The 16671-nt window shown below is 53.3% G+C and overlaps 2 protein-coding genes across 4 annotated transcripts; one reads left to right on the top strand and one right to left on the bottom strand.

Moving 5' to 3' along the window:
* Positions 1 to 1477: 1477 nt before the first annotated feature.
* Positions 1478 to 7348, bottom strand: Parp3 (poly(ADP-ribose) polymerase family member 3). Of its 3 annotated transcripts, none has more exons than XM_021657046.2 (12): positions 6969 to 7348; positions 6645 to 6738; positions 6232 to 6423; positions 5614 to 5739; positions 5223 to 5411; positions 4924 to 5047; positions 4617 to 4843; positions 4235 to 4384; positions 3995 to 4081; positions 3585 to 3762; positions 2274 to 2429; positions 1478 to 1907 (listed from the first exon to the last, which is right to left on the bottom strand). In XM_021657046.2, the coding sequence occupies exons 3-12, from the start codon at positions 6409 to 6411 to the stop codon at positions 1738 to 1740; spliced, it is 1587 nt and encodes a 528-aa protein (XP_021512721.1). In that variant the 5' UTR covers positions 6412 to 6423; positions 6645 to 6738; positions 6969 to 7348; the 3' UTR covers positions 1478 to 1737. The 3 variants fall into 3 exon arrangements, with proteins under 3 accessions (XP_021512721.1, XP_021512720.1, XP_021512719.1); XM_021657045.2 differs by having other exon boundaries at positions 6584 to 6738; positions 6969 to 7345; XM_021657044.2 differs by lacking the exon at positions 6645 to 6738 and having other exon boundaries at positions 6969 to 7335.
* A 415-nt stretch (positions 7349 to 7763) lies between these two features.
* Rrp9 (ribosomal RNA processing 9, U3 small nucleolar RNA binding protein) lies at positions 7764 to 16285 on the top strand. Its single transcript, XM_021657049.2, has 15 exons — positions 7764 to 7924; positions 8134 to 8216; positions 10895 to 11004; positions 11255 to 11322; positions 11419 to 11460; positions 11731 to 11857; positions 13121 to 13245; positions 13328 to 13420; positions 13798 to 13898; positions 13995 to 14129; positions 14212 to 14274; positions 14475 to 14620; positions 14702 to 14781; positions 15949 to 16022; positions 16119 to 16285. The coding sequence occupies exons 1-15, from the start codon at positions 7829 to 7831 to the stop codon at positions 16210 to 16212; spliced, it is 1437 nt and encodes a 478-aa protein (XP_021512724.1). The 5' UTR covers positions 7764 to 7828; the 3' UTR covers positions 16213 to 16285.
* Positions 16286 to 16671: the final 386 nt, after the last annotated feature.

Here is a 16671-nt window from a genome sequence, read left to right as displayed (position 1 = left end):
CTGACACACTCAGCTTTTTATAATATCCAGACAGGAGGCACACAGCGATGCCTGGTTGTCCTGGCAATGGTTAAGCTAAGGAGACAGCATCGGGTGGGTTTCCAAATGACAGTTTCTGAGTGGATGGCAAGGCTCCTCCTCAGACACCCGGTCATTAGAGGAGACAGAGTGCTACAGGGATAACCTTGGGGGGGCAGGAGTGCGTGTGGCCATCATCAGCTTATGTGAGCACACACTTGGTGATGCGCAGCTGGAGTTGTCATGTTCAGGGCCACCAAGGAGAGAAAGGATGCCTGTGGCCACTGCAGCAAGACACGATAAGGCTAGGGTCTCCTGATTAACAAACCTGCCTGAGAGGCTGGCTCAGAGGTTGAGACCTCTTTCAGAGGTTATGAGTTCAATTCCCAGCAACCTCACGGTGACTCACAAGCATCTATAATGATGAGATCTGGTGCCCCCTTCTGGTGTACAGGTCTACGTGCAGACAGACCATAATAAATCAATCAATCTGTAAACAACAACAATAAAAACAAACCTTCCTGAGGGTATGGGATGTAGCTCAGTGTTGGAGCACCTCCCTTAACATGCCTGAGGCCTTGTTCAGTCCCCAGCCACAAACACTGAAATAGAAACATAACCCACAGATGGGCTGCAGATGTAACTCGGTTGGCAGAGTGCATGCACTCAGGTTAGGGATAGGGTCCTACCCCCTTTTAAATATCGCTTTAGGAGGCAAGATTCTGGGGCTCCAGCCACGACTGGGCTAACTGGAACTGGAGGGTACTCTTTTAGATACGGGGGAGGGAGTGCTGGCAAGAAGAGGTAAGATAGACCCAGCAATCACAATGGCCCACATGCAAATCCCCCTAAGTGTCCCTTGATGGGCAAACGGGTGAAGAAAGTGTGCAGAACGCACGGTGGAATACTACTCAGCCTTTAAAACGGAGGAAACGCTGTTGTTTTAAACAACAGGGAAAATCTGCACGACTTTATGTTGTTAGCCAGGCACAGAAGGACAAACCCCACAGGAAGTCACCTACATGTGGGGCCTAGAAGGAGCTGGACTCAGGACGTAAAGAGCAAAGGCGCTTAGGAAGAGGTGCGTGCCAAATTCTGTCAGACTGGAGAAATGAGTTCGAGACTACTGCACAGCACAGCAACCACACATACGACACTGGATAGCCATTCTTACGGTGACATATCTTAGGAACTTGACCCTAAGTGATTTTTGTCATTGTGTGTAGATTGTGTTTACACAGACTGAGGTGACAACGGGTGCCGTTAGGTGATATAATCTTAGTATATGCAGCTAGTCCATCACTGACTAGAGCGTTGACTTTTATGTTTTTGAGGCAGGGTCACACCCTGTAGCTCAGGATAGCCTGGAATTCACTATTTATTCCAGGCTGACCTGGAACTCAGAGTGATTCTCCTGCCTCAGCCTCTCAAGTACAGGGATTACATGCACGATTCATCATTGCTTGCTTCAACACTTTATTTGGATTTTCCTCATGGCTATAATTTTTTCTTTGAGACATGTCTTCCTCTGTAGCCCAGCTAACCTCAAAATCCAATGGTAAAGTGTTTTTCTTGCCTCTTCCTCCTGAGTAGGTGAGCATCACTGTGCCTGGCATGCATTATATTCTTGGAAGGCAAATGGAGTGAGTGATATGAGAGCCAGAGAGGAGAGATGAAGACTGTGGCCCCGCCTGGCAGGACCTGGGAAGGGCCAGCAGCTCAGAGGTGGATCTCCACCAGGTAGCGCAGGCGACACTGACTCTCCTTGTAGATGAGGTACTCGCTCTGGCTGAAGTTGGAGCTTGTGAATGATGGGCAGGGCACAGGCCGTCCTTGAGGCACCACCACCTTCTGCCCATCCAGCTCTAGTTCAACGTCCTGGCTGGGATCTGCAAGGGATGGAGGATCAATGGGTCGCTGTTGCCTGGGGCTATCCACGTCTCCTTCCCTGGGACTTGCTCCTTGCTACAGGGGATGAATGCCACCTTATCCCCCATCTTCCTCTGGGAAAGCCCTAGGCTAGTGCTCAGCTCATGAGTTGTCTCTTTACAGCCCTCTTACCACCCTGGAGAGAGCTGCTGAACCTGTGGGTGTTTGTTGGTTCACACAGGGGATTGGTTCCTTGAGAAAGCCTGTGTGTTTTTGACTCTCTCTCTCCATTCTCCTCCCTCTGCCGTCTTCTCTCTGAAAATGCCCCCAGTCCCTTGTGTCAAGCCCACTGTTAGCTGTGGAACTGCCCAGTATCTGGGGCTCACCAGGCTCTGTCTGGCCCTGGGCGATGACACTGTCAAAGCCAGGGGGTGGACTCTTCAAGCTGGGATCATCCGTGGTGATGCGGTGCTCTTTGCCGAGGGCCACCTCGCTCAGGAACATGTAGCCCACCTGGTGGCCCTCACAGGACATGGGAGTAACTAGAGGAAGCAGAGGCTCAGTGGCAGGAGGGAGCAGCTCAGGCTCCCAACCCCATCTCTCCTGCAGTCCAAGGAAGCACTTGCCATCTTCCAGCACATCTCATCCCGGCCTGCTCCCTCCCATGACAGCTGCCACCCTGTCACTTGTCATTCCCCCCTATCACTTACACCCCCCAAACCCCGCACACAGGCTCTCAGCTAAGGAGTCAACAATGGCATACAGGCCTGGGAGCTGGGAAGGAGCCACTCTCCTTGGCCTACTCTCTTCACTCTGTCACTGGCATCCCTCAGGTCCTACCGTGGACTCTTTGGATTGAGGCCCCACAGCCAGTCTTTCTTGGAATACTCTGTCCTCTAGGCAGGCCTCTTGGTTCACCAAGAACTTCAGCTCCATCTGTTTTTTGCTAGACCCTCCCTTGTCTTTTTGAATGTTAGGTGATGGAGCCCTCCAGTGTTGTGGTCAGCCAGGGCTGATAAGGTCACTATAGTAAGGATGTTCTAACCATGAACTTGGAAGTCACTGGAGACCCCTTTGCCCATCTTCCACATGCTACCATGCTGCCTTACACACCAATCTCATGGGTTCTCTCTCTCACTTCTGTAGCCCTGGGGCCAGAGCCAGTGCCATAGAGAGAGGGAGAGAGAGGCAGAGCCATCGAGACAGACAGAGACAGACAGACAGACAGATATACACACACACACACATACACACACACTGGCACTCAGATCCCAGCCCCCACTCCTCTGCTACTCTCTCCTCTGCTCCAGCCACTGAGATTCGTTGGTGGGCACAGCACCTGGGCTCTCCGTGGCTTTCTGGAGAAGGTTCCCTTGATGGTCCCATCTCCTTGCCTCTCTTCACCTGACCCTGCTGGGAACTTCCACACAGAACAGGCTGGCGAGGCCTTCACCCCTCCCTGTCAAGATTTCTCTTTTACTCCTCAGAGTCGGTTTGCTGCTCTCGTCCCATCTGTCTCCCCTCTTTCAGGATGGCACATCCTCAACTGCCAGGTGCTTCTTCGGAGCCCCTGAGCCCTGGGACACCTCACTGAGTGCTCTGGTCAGTACTGCCTTAAGGATTCATCCCCTAGATGTCAGCCCAGTCCATCTTGGTGGCTCCACCCTGACCTAGGTCTTGACCCCAGGGCACCTTACCATAACTAGCTGACTTGCTGTTCTCCGAGGCAAAATAGATACCCTTGCCAACACGACCACCTGAGTGTGGCATGATTCGGAGCCCACTGGTGAGGATAGCTGCCACCACAGCCACATTGGTGCCATGCCACAGCAGCCTCCGATTGTACACTTTGGAGTGGGCCAGGAACCTGTCTCTCTGAGTGGGTGAAAGGTAGAAATGGTAGCAACATGCCATGTGAGGGTTCAGGCGTCCCTCCCTCCTCTTGGGCAGTGTGACCAAAGCATATATCCCCACAGGTCACTGGCACATAGTCCACCTGGTGGAAACTGGTCAGAGTTGGAAGCCAGTTTAGCAAGAAGCAGAGAAGTAAATGTAATCTTCCTATAGGTTACTCTGGGTGGTGATATAAGGGCTGAATCTTCCTCACCTCCCCTTCTCTGTTTACTTTCCAAACATGCTGCAGAGCTGGGCATCTGTAGCTGTTGCCGGTCTGTTCCAGATAGGTCTGTATTGCCTGTGGAGAACAGAGGCTGATGGCCAAGGGTAGAGGACTTGTAGAATAGTGCCCTGTGGTCCTCCCACTCCAGTGCTCTCCTTAGGCACACAGGAGAGAATGCTGGGAGTCAGGGCTCCCTGGTTATCTCAAGGGCAGGTGGGCAGAGCTCACCTTGTACTCGGGGGCCCCAGAGTCCAGCAGATGAAGCTGACACCTGAGGAGCTGATAGTAGCGGTCCAGTTGGTGTGGCTCCTCTTCTGCTTTTTCATCCTTCTCAGGGGCTGCCTGCAAGGTCTGGGCCAGCTCGATGTCTGCTAGCACCTAAGGTAACAGGCCCTGAGCTTGTCTGCCCGATGGACTTCTCCATTCACCCCTGCTTCTCCCATTTGACAGACACCCCACCTCTCTGTCTCCATTCCATCTCTCTATGTGGCTTTCCCTCCCTTGGCTCTCAGCCTGTCCACTGCAGCCTGTCCCTATGAGCCCTGTGACCATCTGCTCCTCTCATCTTTGCCCAGTCTGTCTGGTCTCCTCAGGGCCCGCCAGCCCTCACCAGCAGCATGTCCTTCTTGGCCTGAAGAATCTCAGGGGAGTTGATGGGCGGAGGCCGGCTGCGGCCGAAGTTGTGTGGGATGACAGTGTAGAAGTGGGAGGACAGTTCCTCTAGGCTCTGGCTACCACCTGTGGGGTGTGTTATGGCCTCCTCTAGAGCTTCCAGGGCCTCAAAGCCCCGTGCAATCTGCTGCTTGCTCAACTTTCCCAGGGGCATCTTCTTCACATCTGAAGGATGAAGCGATGGACTCAGCCCTGGTAGCCCTGGATATCCAGGCCCTGCCACCCTGCTCAGACCTCCTCCTCACCCAGGTCCATGAGCCTCATTGCGTCCTTGAACATCTCTTCGCTGAAGATGTTGGTGATAAGCTTCTGAGTGACGGGGTCTAGGGAGCAGGGCTTAACCACAGTCCTCATGGGACCTCCATCCACCTGGGAAGAGAAGGCCTGTGTGGGCAGGAGTATTTAGGCAAGAGACCCACACAGGAGCAGGGAAGGACCTTAGAAATGGCCCAGGCTGAGGCCAGAGAGGGAGGCTGGTACTTAAGGGAGTGCTGTCATGCTGTCAGTCCCTTCTGTCTGCTTCCTACTGCCCCTCCCTCCTCACCATCACTACAGCCTCTTGGGTCTCGGCTTCTCCCTGCGTCTCTATAAGTGTGTACTTGTTGGGATGGGCCACAAAGTGGTCTCGCTCCTCCCATTTGTTCTTAGTCTTCTCCCAGAATTTCTTCATAAAGTCCTTCTTTGCATCTTCCAGGCTGGCGAAGTCATTCATCTTGCTCTGGCCCACCTCTCCCTGCAAGTGACAACTTTCAGGGAAGTGCCCATCAAAAAATGTTTGCTGGTCTCTGGGCTGGGCTGGTTGCCTCGCCTCAGAGCAGCTGAAGGTGAAGTGGGACAGTTAGCAGCCATGGCCCTTTGGACACCCTTGAAGTGCGCACAGAGGCAGGGAAGGTGGGGAGGACTCCAGGGAGGCATAATGTTGGTGTGTCACTCACCACCCGGCCCCAGCGATTCCAGCAGAAGAAGTGGCCTCCCTCCTCCAGCAGCTGGATGATGTAGAACTTATTATTGTTGTTGCCAATGTTGGTCTGGTTCAGGGTACAGTTATATTCTTCGTGGACCTGTGTGGGTGTGAGTCCAGAAGGCAGCTTGCCTGGGCATGGGCTGGGTGTGCACACTGGGAGACATCAGAGGGAGCCCCCCCTCCCGTTTTGGTACTTGATGACCCTGCCCTTGGGGAGGAAGTCTGACTGGATGTGATGAAGCCCTGCTGTGGGCCAGGGAATCTGGAGAACATGCAGCTGCTTCCAGGTTCAAGGAAATAAATAAATTAAAAGACCTAGCTCTGCCCCATGGGCTGAGTTGAGAGAACACCCAAACTGGGGAAACTGAAACTGAGTCAGCTTCCTAGAGTGTCATGGGAAAGGCAACAACACCCTAGTGTCTGATGGCCAGACATGACACACACCTGGGCCTGATGGAATTCAGCCACTTTTGTGGTCTTGAGGAGACACTAAGCAACCTCTGGCTTCCTCAAGAGACACTGAGCTGCTGGGCTAGAACAGAGAACCCAAGGAGGAGAAGGTTGTGGTCTGAACATGGGTGCAGCTCACCTGGATTCCGGGGTTACGGCTGAGTGGACATTTGGGATCCACCTGGATGATGCGCTTATCTGCAGGAGCTGCTCTGAGAGCCTGGGCAGTGGCACGGAAGCTGTCCTCCTCTCCTGTCTCCTGTTTCAACCTCTTCTTGGATGCCTCAGTCTGCACTGAAGACTTTCGTTTTGGAGCCATGGCTATCTTGGGCTAAAGGGTAGAGAGTGTCCAGGTTTGCCTTTTAGGGAGCTGGCCTCCTCCTACTTCTTGCTACACAAATCCCCATTTCCAAATCTGCACTTTGTACCTCCCCAGGTTAGAGCCTGTCCAATCTAGCCACCCCGGGGCTAGGAAGAAGTTGGCTCCTTACCCTCTCCAGCTGTGCAGTCCAGTGTGCTCTGAGGTGGTAGGAAAAGTGAAAGAAGACTCACCCCTCCTACTTCTGGGCACCTCCCTTTCTAGAATATTTCCTCCTCCTGTCAGTCACTGTGGAGCTAGCAAGGCTGCTGGGCTGAATCATCTGAGCTAGAGGGGAAGGAGGGCAAGGCTCTACAACCAGCCCTTCTGCAGTCTGATCTACCTCTCTAGAGCTTAGGACTGAGTGGCGTAGAAATCTCTTGCTAACGGTCCAGAGTTCTGGGGTGCCAGCCAAGGTTTCTGATAAGTGGCCTTCAGCTGCTAGAGATTAAAAGCTACTTTAACCCACCCTCCCCTACCCTGCCGAAGACTGCAGGGCAGGGCCACAGGAAACTCACCCAAAAGAAACAAGTTTTCTTGTTCCTTGGAAGAGGTGGCTGTCCCCCAGCCTGGTGTCAGGAATGCTGAGTGCGACTCCTAAGAAACAAGTTTCAAGTCTGGGCTCCTATCTAGGTTCTCCTTTCGTGAACCTTCCGCTTGTCTTTGGTAGGGCTTTCCCAGCAACCACCACAAGAGTGGAAAGAGTTTGGGGGTGGTGTAGAATTCCTGTCATTTGGCCAGTAGTGGGTGAGTCAGAGGCTGGTGACCCAGCCCACAGATGAAAGGACACCAATCTAGACACACTTAAAGCCGCAGGGACCGACACGCCCTTCATGCAGCTTTGACTAGGCGCACGTAGTACGTATCCGTTATTTGTAAGGTGACTTTGGCTTCGGGTTCGGAAACTGCTTCCTTCTCTCCAGAGCTGCCTGGGTTCCATTCCATGTGTTTTAGAGCTTGGTTAGGTTTGCCTTGTCCCGTGGCAGATGGGGGAAAAAAAGAATCACTCTGAACCAAGAACTCCACCCCTCTGGCTCTCCCTAGTGGCCACACAAGCACAAGGAATGCCCTGTTGGCCCCGCCCCTCCCTGGAAGTCAAGTGGCTGCAGTGCGCAAGCGCCACAGGCCTAAGCCGGAAACAGGAGAGTTGCTTCCTACTCCCGCTTTGCGCTGGAGCTTGGAGGAGCTCTTAGAGGCGTGGTCAACTGCATCGCTCCAATAGGCGATTGGAGGCGTGGCAGGATCTTCTAAAGGGCCCAATGGCGCCGTGGAAGGCGGGGCCCGCCGCGCCGTGGGAACCTATCAGGGCTCCGGGTCTTGCCATGCGGCTGGGGTTTAGGAGCCATGTGAGTTCTTCCGCAGCCGCCGCGGTACCTGGATGAACAGCATGTCGGCCGCCGGGGCAACTCGTAAGCGGGCAAAGCCAGCCCCTGGGGCCGGGGCTGCTGCTGGGGCCGGCAAGAGGCGGCGAAAGGTGAGCATGGCATTTCCTTGGGCGCGACCGATCTCGCTACTGGGACAGCCATCATTCCATCCCAGGGCCCCCATCGGGTCGCAGAGCTCCCAGAGCTCCATCCCGAGACCCGCCGAATCCTGGAAAGCCTTCCGCTTGGCCAGGGCCAGGAGGCACTGCCTATCTCAGTCCTGGGGCTCTTGACCAAGAAAGGATCGTATCATTTCCAGGTCGACTCTGCTGGGGACAGAGGCAAGTCCAAGGGTGGCGGCAAAATTAATGAAGAGATTTCCAGCGATTCTGAGAGCGAGAGGTGAGCTGTTTTCATTCGAGTGAAAGGGTAAACGGAGGCTCATGGTGACCAGACTACTCAGTGAGACTGTTGTCAGACCTGCGTGGAGATTTCGTGACTGCCTTTGGCTTGAGGTCATTGGTCCGGTAGTGGGATGTCTTGTATTTCTGATGTATCTATGGGGAGGACCCTGGACCCTTGTGGGAAAGCTTTAGGCCCCCCCCCCCCCCCCCGCCCCATGACAAGGAGGCAGGCACAGGGCTGGATTGATGAAGAGGCAAGGGGAGAAGGGTTCAGAAAATTTCATTCTATTTCCACACAGTATCACAATTACTGGTCCCCTTGGACTCCTTTTTGAAGTGAGGTCTCTGCTGTATTGCCCAAGATGGCCTTGACCTTCTGGGTTCAAATGATCGTACAATTTAAAGTTTCTAAATAGTTAAAACTATAGAGTGTATCATCACGTGTCTAGCCTTTCTAACATTAGAGAGAACTGGTTTCATTGTTCGGTACACAGGTGAGCAGGCAAGTGGAGAGAGGTGTTGTAGGGAGGTGTGTATCTTTTTGGTTTTTAGAGACAGGATTTCTCTGTGTAGCCACAGCTGTCCTGGAACTCGCAAAGATCCACCTGCCCCTGCCTCCCAATCGCTGGGAATAAAAGCCTGCACCACTATTGCGGTTAGGAGTTGTGTATCTTGAAGGCATATGTTTGGGAACAGAAGAAGCATTTTTAAAAATAGAGCCTGGAGAGATGAGGAGTGTCATGGAGGAGTAGAGAGGGTATTCAGGAATCAGAGATGAGTCTGGGGTGTAAGTATGTGAGGTGGGAAGGTAGAAAAGATACAAGGGCAAGGTGATAGGTGTAAATAGAATTGGAGGAGGTTTGAACAGTCCCTAATTTCAGCAGGTCATGGGGATGGCAACAAGGTTTCAGAGGACTGATACAGGGTATCACCCCTGGGGGTGGAGACTCTCAGGTATGGAATCCATGTAGGCCTTGGCTGTCCTGGACTTGATTTGTAGACCAGGCTGGCTTTGAACTCAAGAGATCTGCATGCTTTTGTCTCCTGAGTGCTAGGATTAAAGGCCAGGCTAGCACTTCTGCTTCTAAAAGCGAATGTGTGCTGCCTTAACTTGCTCATAGAAACGATCTTTCTTTTTTGAGGCAAGGCTTTCCTGAAACTAGTTACATAGACCAGGCTGGCCTCAAACTCAAAGACATCTACCTTCTTGTGCCTCTAGGACCTGTGCTAAACACTTGAGTTTCTTGTTTTTATTTATATGTATGTATGTATGTGTACAGGCGCGAGTTTGTATGCTCTACCCTTGCGCAGATGCCCAGGGAAGACTGAGGACGTTGGGTTCCCTGGAACCGCAGTAACAGTGGTTGTGAGCACCTGATGCAGTTTTCTTCTATTGATCTTCTAATAAGGGCAAACTTAAAAATAAATGTATGCACACATTAAATTTAGGGCTGAAATAGCTTTTCTTTCAAAAGGTTCTTTTTTTTTTTTTTTTTCCCAAGACAGGGTGTATAGACCTGTGTATAGACCAGGCTGGCCTTGACTGCATCTGCCTCCCAACTGCTGGGCTGTGCCCCACCACCCTGGGCCACCTGACAGGTTTTTAAGGTCCCTTTGGTGGAAATCCTGGGCAAGGGTGCTGCAGAACAGAGCCAGCAGACTGGATGTCTGTGGACTTGTGATTAGAGGGGTAGGCTGCCCTGCGTTCTCTGTCTGAGAGTTCTCAACACCTACCTCAAGCTCCCAGGAACAGGTCAAAGCTGGACTTGCCTTCCAGTGAAGGCCCAGGGACTGGGGCCTAGAAGGGACAGCAAGAAATTCACCAGTACATGTCGGAGTCAATACAGCGTAGGATTCACTTGGAACCCAGTCCTTGCGGTACAAGGAGCAAGCCTAGGACAGCCCCAGCATGTCTGTCTCTGTGTCCCGAGTGGTAGTCATCCTGACATTTGCCTCTTCTGTTCTCTGTGTTGGATTTCCCATCTTTAGTACCTTGTGCCTTTCTCCTTCAGTTTGGGAAGCTCAGTAGCAGGAAAGGACCAGTTCTCTGTTACTTTGTTAGCCTGACAATGTCTGTCTGGGGAGTTTTAGAGATAGTCTCATTCCAGCTCAGGATGACCTTGAGTCTGTGGCAGTCTCCCTGTCTCAACCTTCCAAATTCGAGGATTTAGGTGTGCCGCTGTGCTGGGTTTGACAACTTTTTGGAGGACGGTGATTGAACTCAGGACCTTACTCTATCACTGAGCCATACCTGTGGCCATGTCTTCATTTGCCACTGTTTTATCTAGGCACTTCTCCGCCCCAACCACCCGTTGAACTCAGGGCCTCAAGCATGCTTGGCTTACTCTGCCACTGCATTAAGTCTGCCGGCCTGCCAGGTTTTTACTTCTGATCTTTTGTATACAATCTGGTTTCTCTTAGAAGCTCGTGGAACCTTCTCTTTCCCTTTTTGTTGAAAATTTGTGATCATTTCCCGGTGTTGGGGGCCATTGGCTGTTTTCACCTTGTGTTGGTCACAGAGTGGTACCTTTCAGTTGGTCAAGTCACATCGTTCAGGCTTCTGCATGTGTGTCATTGGCCCTGAGGGGTGCCAGGGGCAAGGCTGGCTTTGAGGAAACACAGTCCTAGTGGCCAGAAGAGGGGGACAATCCCCTTAGTGCCCACTCCTTTCCACAGCTTGGCTCCGAAGAAAACAGAAGAGGAGGAGGAAGAAGAGCTGGAGGAGACTGCGCAGGAGAAGAAGCTACGCTTGGCCAAACTCTACCTTGAACAGCTCAGGCAGCAAGGTGAGCTGGGGTTCTTGATGAGAGCCAGGGTCTTCCAGAGCCTACCTCCTGTCCCTGTTACAGCCTCCGAGCTAAGCCCAGTCTAACAAAGCCGGGAAGGGATGTCTTCCCTTCCCTCTGCTGAGGCATCAGGAGCTTCCTATAAGATAGGCACTCGTGGCCCAGCCCTGGGGTAGAGAGCTAGACATGGGATGGAAGGAGGGAAGGGGACCTCAGCCTTGGATTATGTGGACTGGTCTGACCCACACAGAGGAGGAGAAGGCTGAAGCCCGTGCATTTGAGGAGGATCAGGTGGCGGGGCGCCTGAAGGAAGATGTGGTAAGTACAGAGGGCATGGTGTGAATGTGTGTGTGTAGGGGGGCGTGGCAGGGCCTTCTCCCAGATCCTCACTCCTCTTTTCTCCTCTCTCTGCAGCTCGAGCAGAGAGGCAGGTTGCAGAAATCGGTGGCAAAGGAGGTGAGTATGCAGGGCACCTGTGTGTATGGTGAGAGAGTCAGTGTTTTCACCTGGGTTGGTTGGCAGCTGGCTTAGAGCTTCAGGCTATTGCAGTCTTTGTGGAATACAGTGGACCCTTAGGCAGATATGGTCAGGTGAGGAAGGGCCTTATTGTAGCTGTGGGTCCTGTTTTTTCCTTCTGGCTAGGGTGGGTGGGGAAGAGTGGTCCTGGGTGGGAAGTGTCCTGAGTGGGAAGCTCCAACTGCAGTGACCCGTTCCCTCTCTGCCCAGATCCAGGCCCCAGCTCCTACCGACATTCGAGTTTTGCGGGGCCACCAGCTCTCCATCACGTGTCTGGTTATCACTCCTGATGACCTAGCCATCTTCTCTGCCGCCAAAGACTGCACCATCATTAAGTGTGAGTGAGACCGTGAGGGTGTGTGTCTGAGGGACAGCCTGGATGGTGGGAGCCTCTGGAAGGAGCTTTGTGAGCAACAGTGGAAGCTTCTGAGCAGCCACGGGGCTTCCAAGCTCCCTGGGGCAAAGACAGGACGATGATGGGAACTGGGGCTTCAGACAGGCAATTGGAGTAGGTTTTGAGGTTCTGCACTGAATGGTGTGGAGACCTCCACACCTGAGCACAGTCTTCACCTTCCTGCTGTCATTCAGAGGAGCAAATCGTGCCAGCAGTCCCAGTGCTCTTTTTTGTTTTGTTTTGTTTTGAGACAGGGTTTCTCTGTGTGTAGCCTTGGCTGTTCTGGACTCTGTAGACCAGACTGGCCTTGAACTCACAGAGATACGCCTGCCTCTGCCTCCCTAGTGCTGGCTTCCAATGCACTTTTTTTTTTTTAAATTCCATTTTCTGCTTTTTGTTATGCACTTTTTTTTTATTCCATTTTCTTCCTCCTCCTCCTTCTCCTTCTGCTTCTCCTTCCTCCTATTCTTTTTTTAATTCTTTCAGTGAAACTTTTTTCACATTTTTACATTGTCATATTCTGAATTGGTATAATTCAAGACCCAGACAATGTATCGATGAGAACAAGCCAGCTGAGGAGTCAGGAAAGTCTGGAACAGAGGCCAAGGGTCTTGTGCTCACATGCAGTTTCCAGAGCCCTGGGAAATGAACCTGGGTGTTTTTTTTTGGGGGGGTCACATCCAGGTGGGCTCCCAAGTGCTCATCTTCTTTTGCTTCTGCCTCAGCTTGCTCCACATCCTCTCCAGGGCCACTTTTCCCATGAAGAAAGTGATGACAGTTTCGGTTATAGCACGTTTCCTCTCATTCTTCTAATGCTTTTCTTTATTTTGTGTGTGTGGTGTGCACATAAGCCACAGCTCACACATAAAGATGTCAGAAGACGACCTAAGGAAGTCGAGAGGGTTCTGGGGATTGAATTTAGGTCCTTGCGCATTGCAAATGGTCCCCAACCAAGCAATGGCTCCACTCTCCACGGTTCTTCCTCTTTCGGGGGTCATGGCTCCCACTGGGGACTGTTGCCCCCGTTTGGCAGATGAAAGCAAAGTGACTTGTGCAGAGGCCCACAGCAGCCTAACGGATCCTCTGACCCAAATGCAGAAGGCCTTCCGTGACCCCTTGTCCATGTTGCCCTTTCACACTGGGGGAGGGTTGCTAAGCAGCCAACCGTATCCCCATCTCAGTAACCTCGTCCTCTCTTGGTGGCAGGGAGCGTAGACAGCGGGCGGAAGCTGCGTGTGATTCCTCGAGCTAAGAAGGGCACCCAGGGGCAGCCTGCAGGCCACAGCAGCCACATCCTCTGCATGGCCATCTCCTCTGATGGCAAGTACCTCGTAAGACTGGGTTGGCCCTGTGGGCAGGTGGGAGGTTTGGGTGTGTGGTGTGCGCCGGTGGCCATTATCTTCATTCCCACAGGCCTCTGGGGACCGTAGCAAGCTCATTCTAATTTGGGAGGCCCAGAGCTGCCAGCACCTGTACACCTTCACGGGACACCGGGACGCCGTGTCGGTGAGGCTCCGTGGATATTGACCACGATACCTGCTGAGTGTGCCCACCTGGCGCTAGGCCCCTGGCTCATCTTCCGGGGACCTCCTCTCTGGGTAGTGAGTTTTGTGTAAAGGACATGAGCGTGCTGAAGAGGTGGGGAAGGGTCGAGGGAGACAGGTTCAGCTAACACGGGGGCCTGAGGGGTAGGTCGCTGTCTTGACGGCAGGCAAGGGTGTTCCCGGCTCCACATGGGGCCTTGTGTGGTGCTCACAGTGCTTTGGAGGAGCAGGCTCCGGGGTCGTGTGACTTCCTTTCAGGGGTGCCACTCTTCTCTGGGCCTGTCCTCTGTCTCCTTTGCTGTAGTCCAGACCCTTCTGCCCCCTCTCCATGCTCTGCAGGGACTGGCCTTCCGAAAAGGCACCCACCAGCTCTACAGCACTTCCCACGACCGCTCTGTGAAGGTGTGGAACGTGGCAGAGAACTCCTATGTGGAGACACTGTGAGTGTGCTGGGGCAGACGGCACGCGGACATGGGTCCCCGGGTAGGCGTGCGTCCACACGGGCCCCTCCCTCCCCGCTCCTTTCTTCCCTCCAGGTTCGGGCACCAGGATGCCGTGGCCGCGTTGGATGCGCTCAGCCGAGAGTGCTGTGTGACAGCTGGGGGTCGGGATGGGACTGTGCGTGTGTGGAAGATCCCAGAGGAATCTCAGCTTGTCTTCTACGGCCACCAGTAAGGCAGTCTGCTGGGTGGTTCGGGGCTCTATGGGCTGGTGAGAGGGCTGGACCCTGTCCCTCACAGCCTCTCTTTCTAGGGGTTCCATTGACTGTATCCATCTGATCAATGAGGAGCACATGGTGTCGGGTGCGGATGACGGGTAAGGGTTATCATCTTTCTGAGGTGTCTGACCGTTGCGGCTGCCTGTGAGTGCCTGCCAGGCCCTGGACCCTTAACTCATGAAATCCTCTTGGATCAGTGATCTTCTCCACATCCCTCAGCTGCTCTGTGTGCCTGGTCCTCCCTGCTGTGTGCCTTCTGTCCTGCTCTGGCCCCTCAGACCGTCTTCCCCACCCACAGCTCTGTGGCCCTGTGGGGCCTCTCCAAGAAACGGCCACTTGCCCTCCAGCGTGAAGCTCACGGGCTGCATGGGGAGCCGGGCCTGGAGCAGCCCTTCTGGGTATCATCCGTGGCAGCCCTACTCAATACAGACCTTGTGGCCACAGGTGGGTGTTCTGGGAGGTGGGAAAGAGGGGCCACAGAGGGAGTTGGCAGAGGGGTTGCTCACTGGCTCTCTGTCCTCCAAGGCTCCCACAATGCCTGCGTGCGGCTTTGGCAGTGTGGAGAGGGCTTCCGGCAGCTTGACCCTCTCTGTGACATCCCCTTGGTAAGTAATCTTTTTGTTTGTTTTTTGAGACAGGGTTTCTCTGTGTAGCCTTGACTGTCCTGGATTCACTTTGTAGACCAGGCTGGCCTCACAGAGATCCGCCTGCCTCTGCCTCCCAGAGTGCTGGGATTGCAGGTGTGTGCCACCAGTCCAGTTCCGGTAAGTAGTCTTAAATGCATAAGCCTGTCTTTGCCAGACTCTGGATCTGGAGGCCCCTGGAATGAGCAATTTCTCATCTAGAGGAGGGTCTTCAGGACAAGGCCACTTACTGTCAAAGAGCCTAGCAGGGACTCCCTCTTTGCTCCTTCTCTATTCCCGATTGCCCCCTCTTCTCTGTCTTGTCCTAGCTTCGAATACCAGGTTGAGAACAGTATGGGCAGAGGGTGGAGACCTGCACTGGGCTTGGCTCTGTATAGTTGGTGCTGTCTTGAGAACCAGGCTGGGCTGTGTGGAATTATGTATGCTGGGGTAACATGTGGGATTGTCTCAGGATATGGATGTTCAGTGCCCTTAATCCTCACCATCTCCCTCTTGTCCGTCACTCTACTCCTGCTGTCTCTGATAGAAGGCTGAGGACCCCGAGGGAGAGGGTTGGCCCACCTAACCAGGTGCTGGAGGCAGCAGGGGTTTCTGTCAGGCCTTTGCCTGTAAAAGCAGAGATTTTTGTATGCCCACTCTAGCTCTCAAATAATGAGACGGAGACCTATATGGTTATTAAAACCTAAGACACTGTAGCTGGGCAGGTGCTGAACTGTTCTAACCCAACTATGCTGCCCTGGCCACTTCCTAGACGTGGCCTGTTACCTCCCATCTTAGTCCCTCTGGTACCTCCTTGTTCATTCAGCTCCTTCCTGGTACCTCATCTCTGGTCCCTCCTCAGACCCCTTGGAAGACCTCCCTCCAAGACCTCTTGGCCCTGGAAGTCCTGCCTTAACTCTCCTGCCCAGCTATAGGCTGGCCAGCTCTTTATTAACCAATCAGAAGCTGATCGGAGAACAAGTTTTACACAACATTGAGACAGGAGATGCTTCATATAAATAACAGTGTTGAAGTGAGACTGCAACCAGATCTCCTAGTGAAGAGACCGTTATTTGAAAATGCAAAAACATCTTCCAGTTGACTGACGCTGGGGACATCCTGGTGTCTTACTGTGTCCCTCTCTCTCAGGTTGGTTTTATCAACAGCCTCAAGTTCTCCAGTACTGGGGACTTCTTGGTGGCAGGAGTGGGACAGGAGCACAGGTACATGATGGGACGTGGGGCTGAGGACAAGGTGGCACTGGCCAGATGGGAATATGGGGGGGGGGTCTGCCTCAGCTGCTCGTTCACTCCCTACAGGCTTGGCCGATGGTGGAGGATCAAAGAGGCTCGGAACTCAGTCTGCATCATCCCACTGCGCAGGGCCCCCGCACCCCCTGTTGCTGGCTCCTGACACACCCTTATTTAAGTGCTTTCCAGACCCTGCCCTGCCCTGCTTTTTATATTAAAGCCTCCATTTTACAGTTTGTTCTTCTGGCTTCTGGGAGGGGGATCATAATGGTGGTGGGTATGTGGCAGAGAACTGGGAAGGACAGGACTGTAGCAAGCTCTCAGCTGAAGGCTTCTCCCCTCTCCCCCCAGAGGACTGTGTATGGGAACCTCAGCTGGCTCTTGTGTGACCTCATCAGCCAGCTGCTCTCAAGACTCTGGGCTGACGGGTCAGAGTGTGCTCACCCCTCAGCCAAGAAACTATGGCTTTTCAATCCCGTGTTAAGGCTCAAGCTAGGGTCTGAGGATCAAACAAGACGGCAGAGCCTACCAGTCAGGCTGACCCCACTTCCCTACCTATTCCAGCTTAGGAAGCTGGAAGGGATAGACAGCCCTTGATATGGGAGTCTGCTGTGCTCGGAGA

The sequence above is a fragment of the Meriones unguiculatus genome, chromosome 6, assembly GCF_030254825.1.
Source record: "Meriones unguiculatus strain TT.TT164.6M chromosome 6, Bangor_MerUng_6.1, whole genome shotgun sequence".
Classification (NCBI taxonomy): Eukaryota; Metazoa; Chordata; class Mammalia; order Rodentia; family Muridae; genus Meriones; species Meriones unguiculatus.
This window is presented reverse-complemented; position numbering and strand designations above follow the sequence as displayed.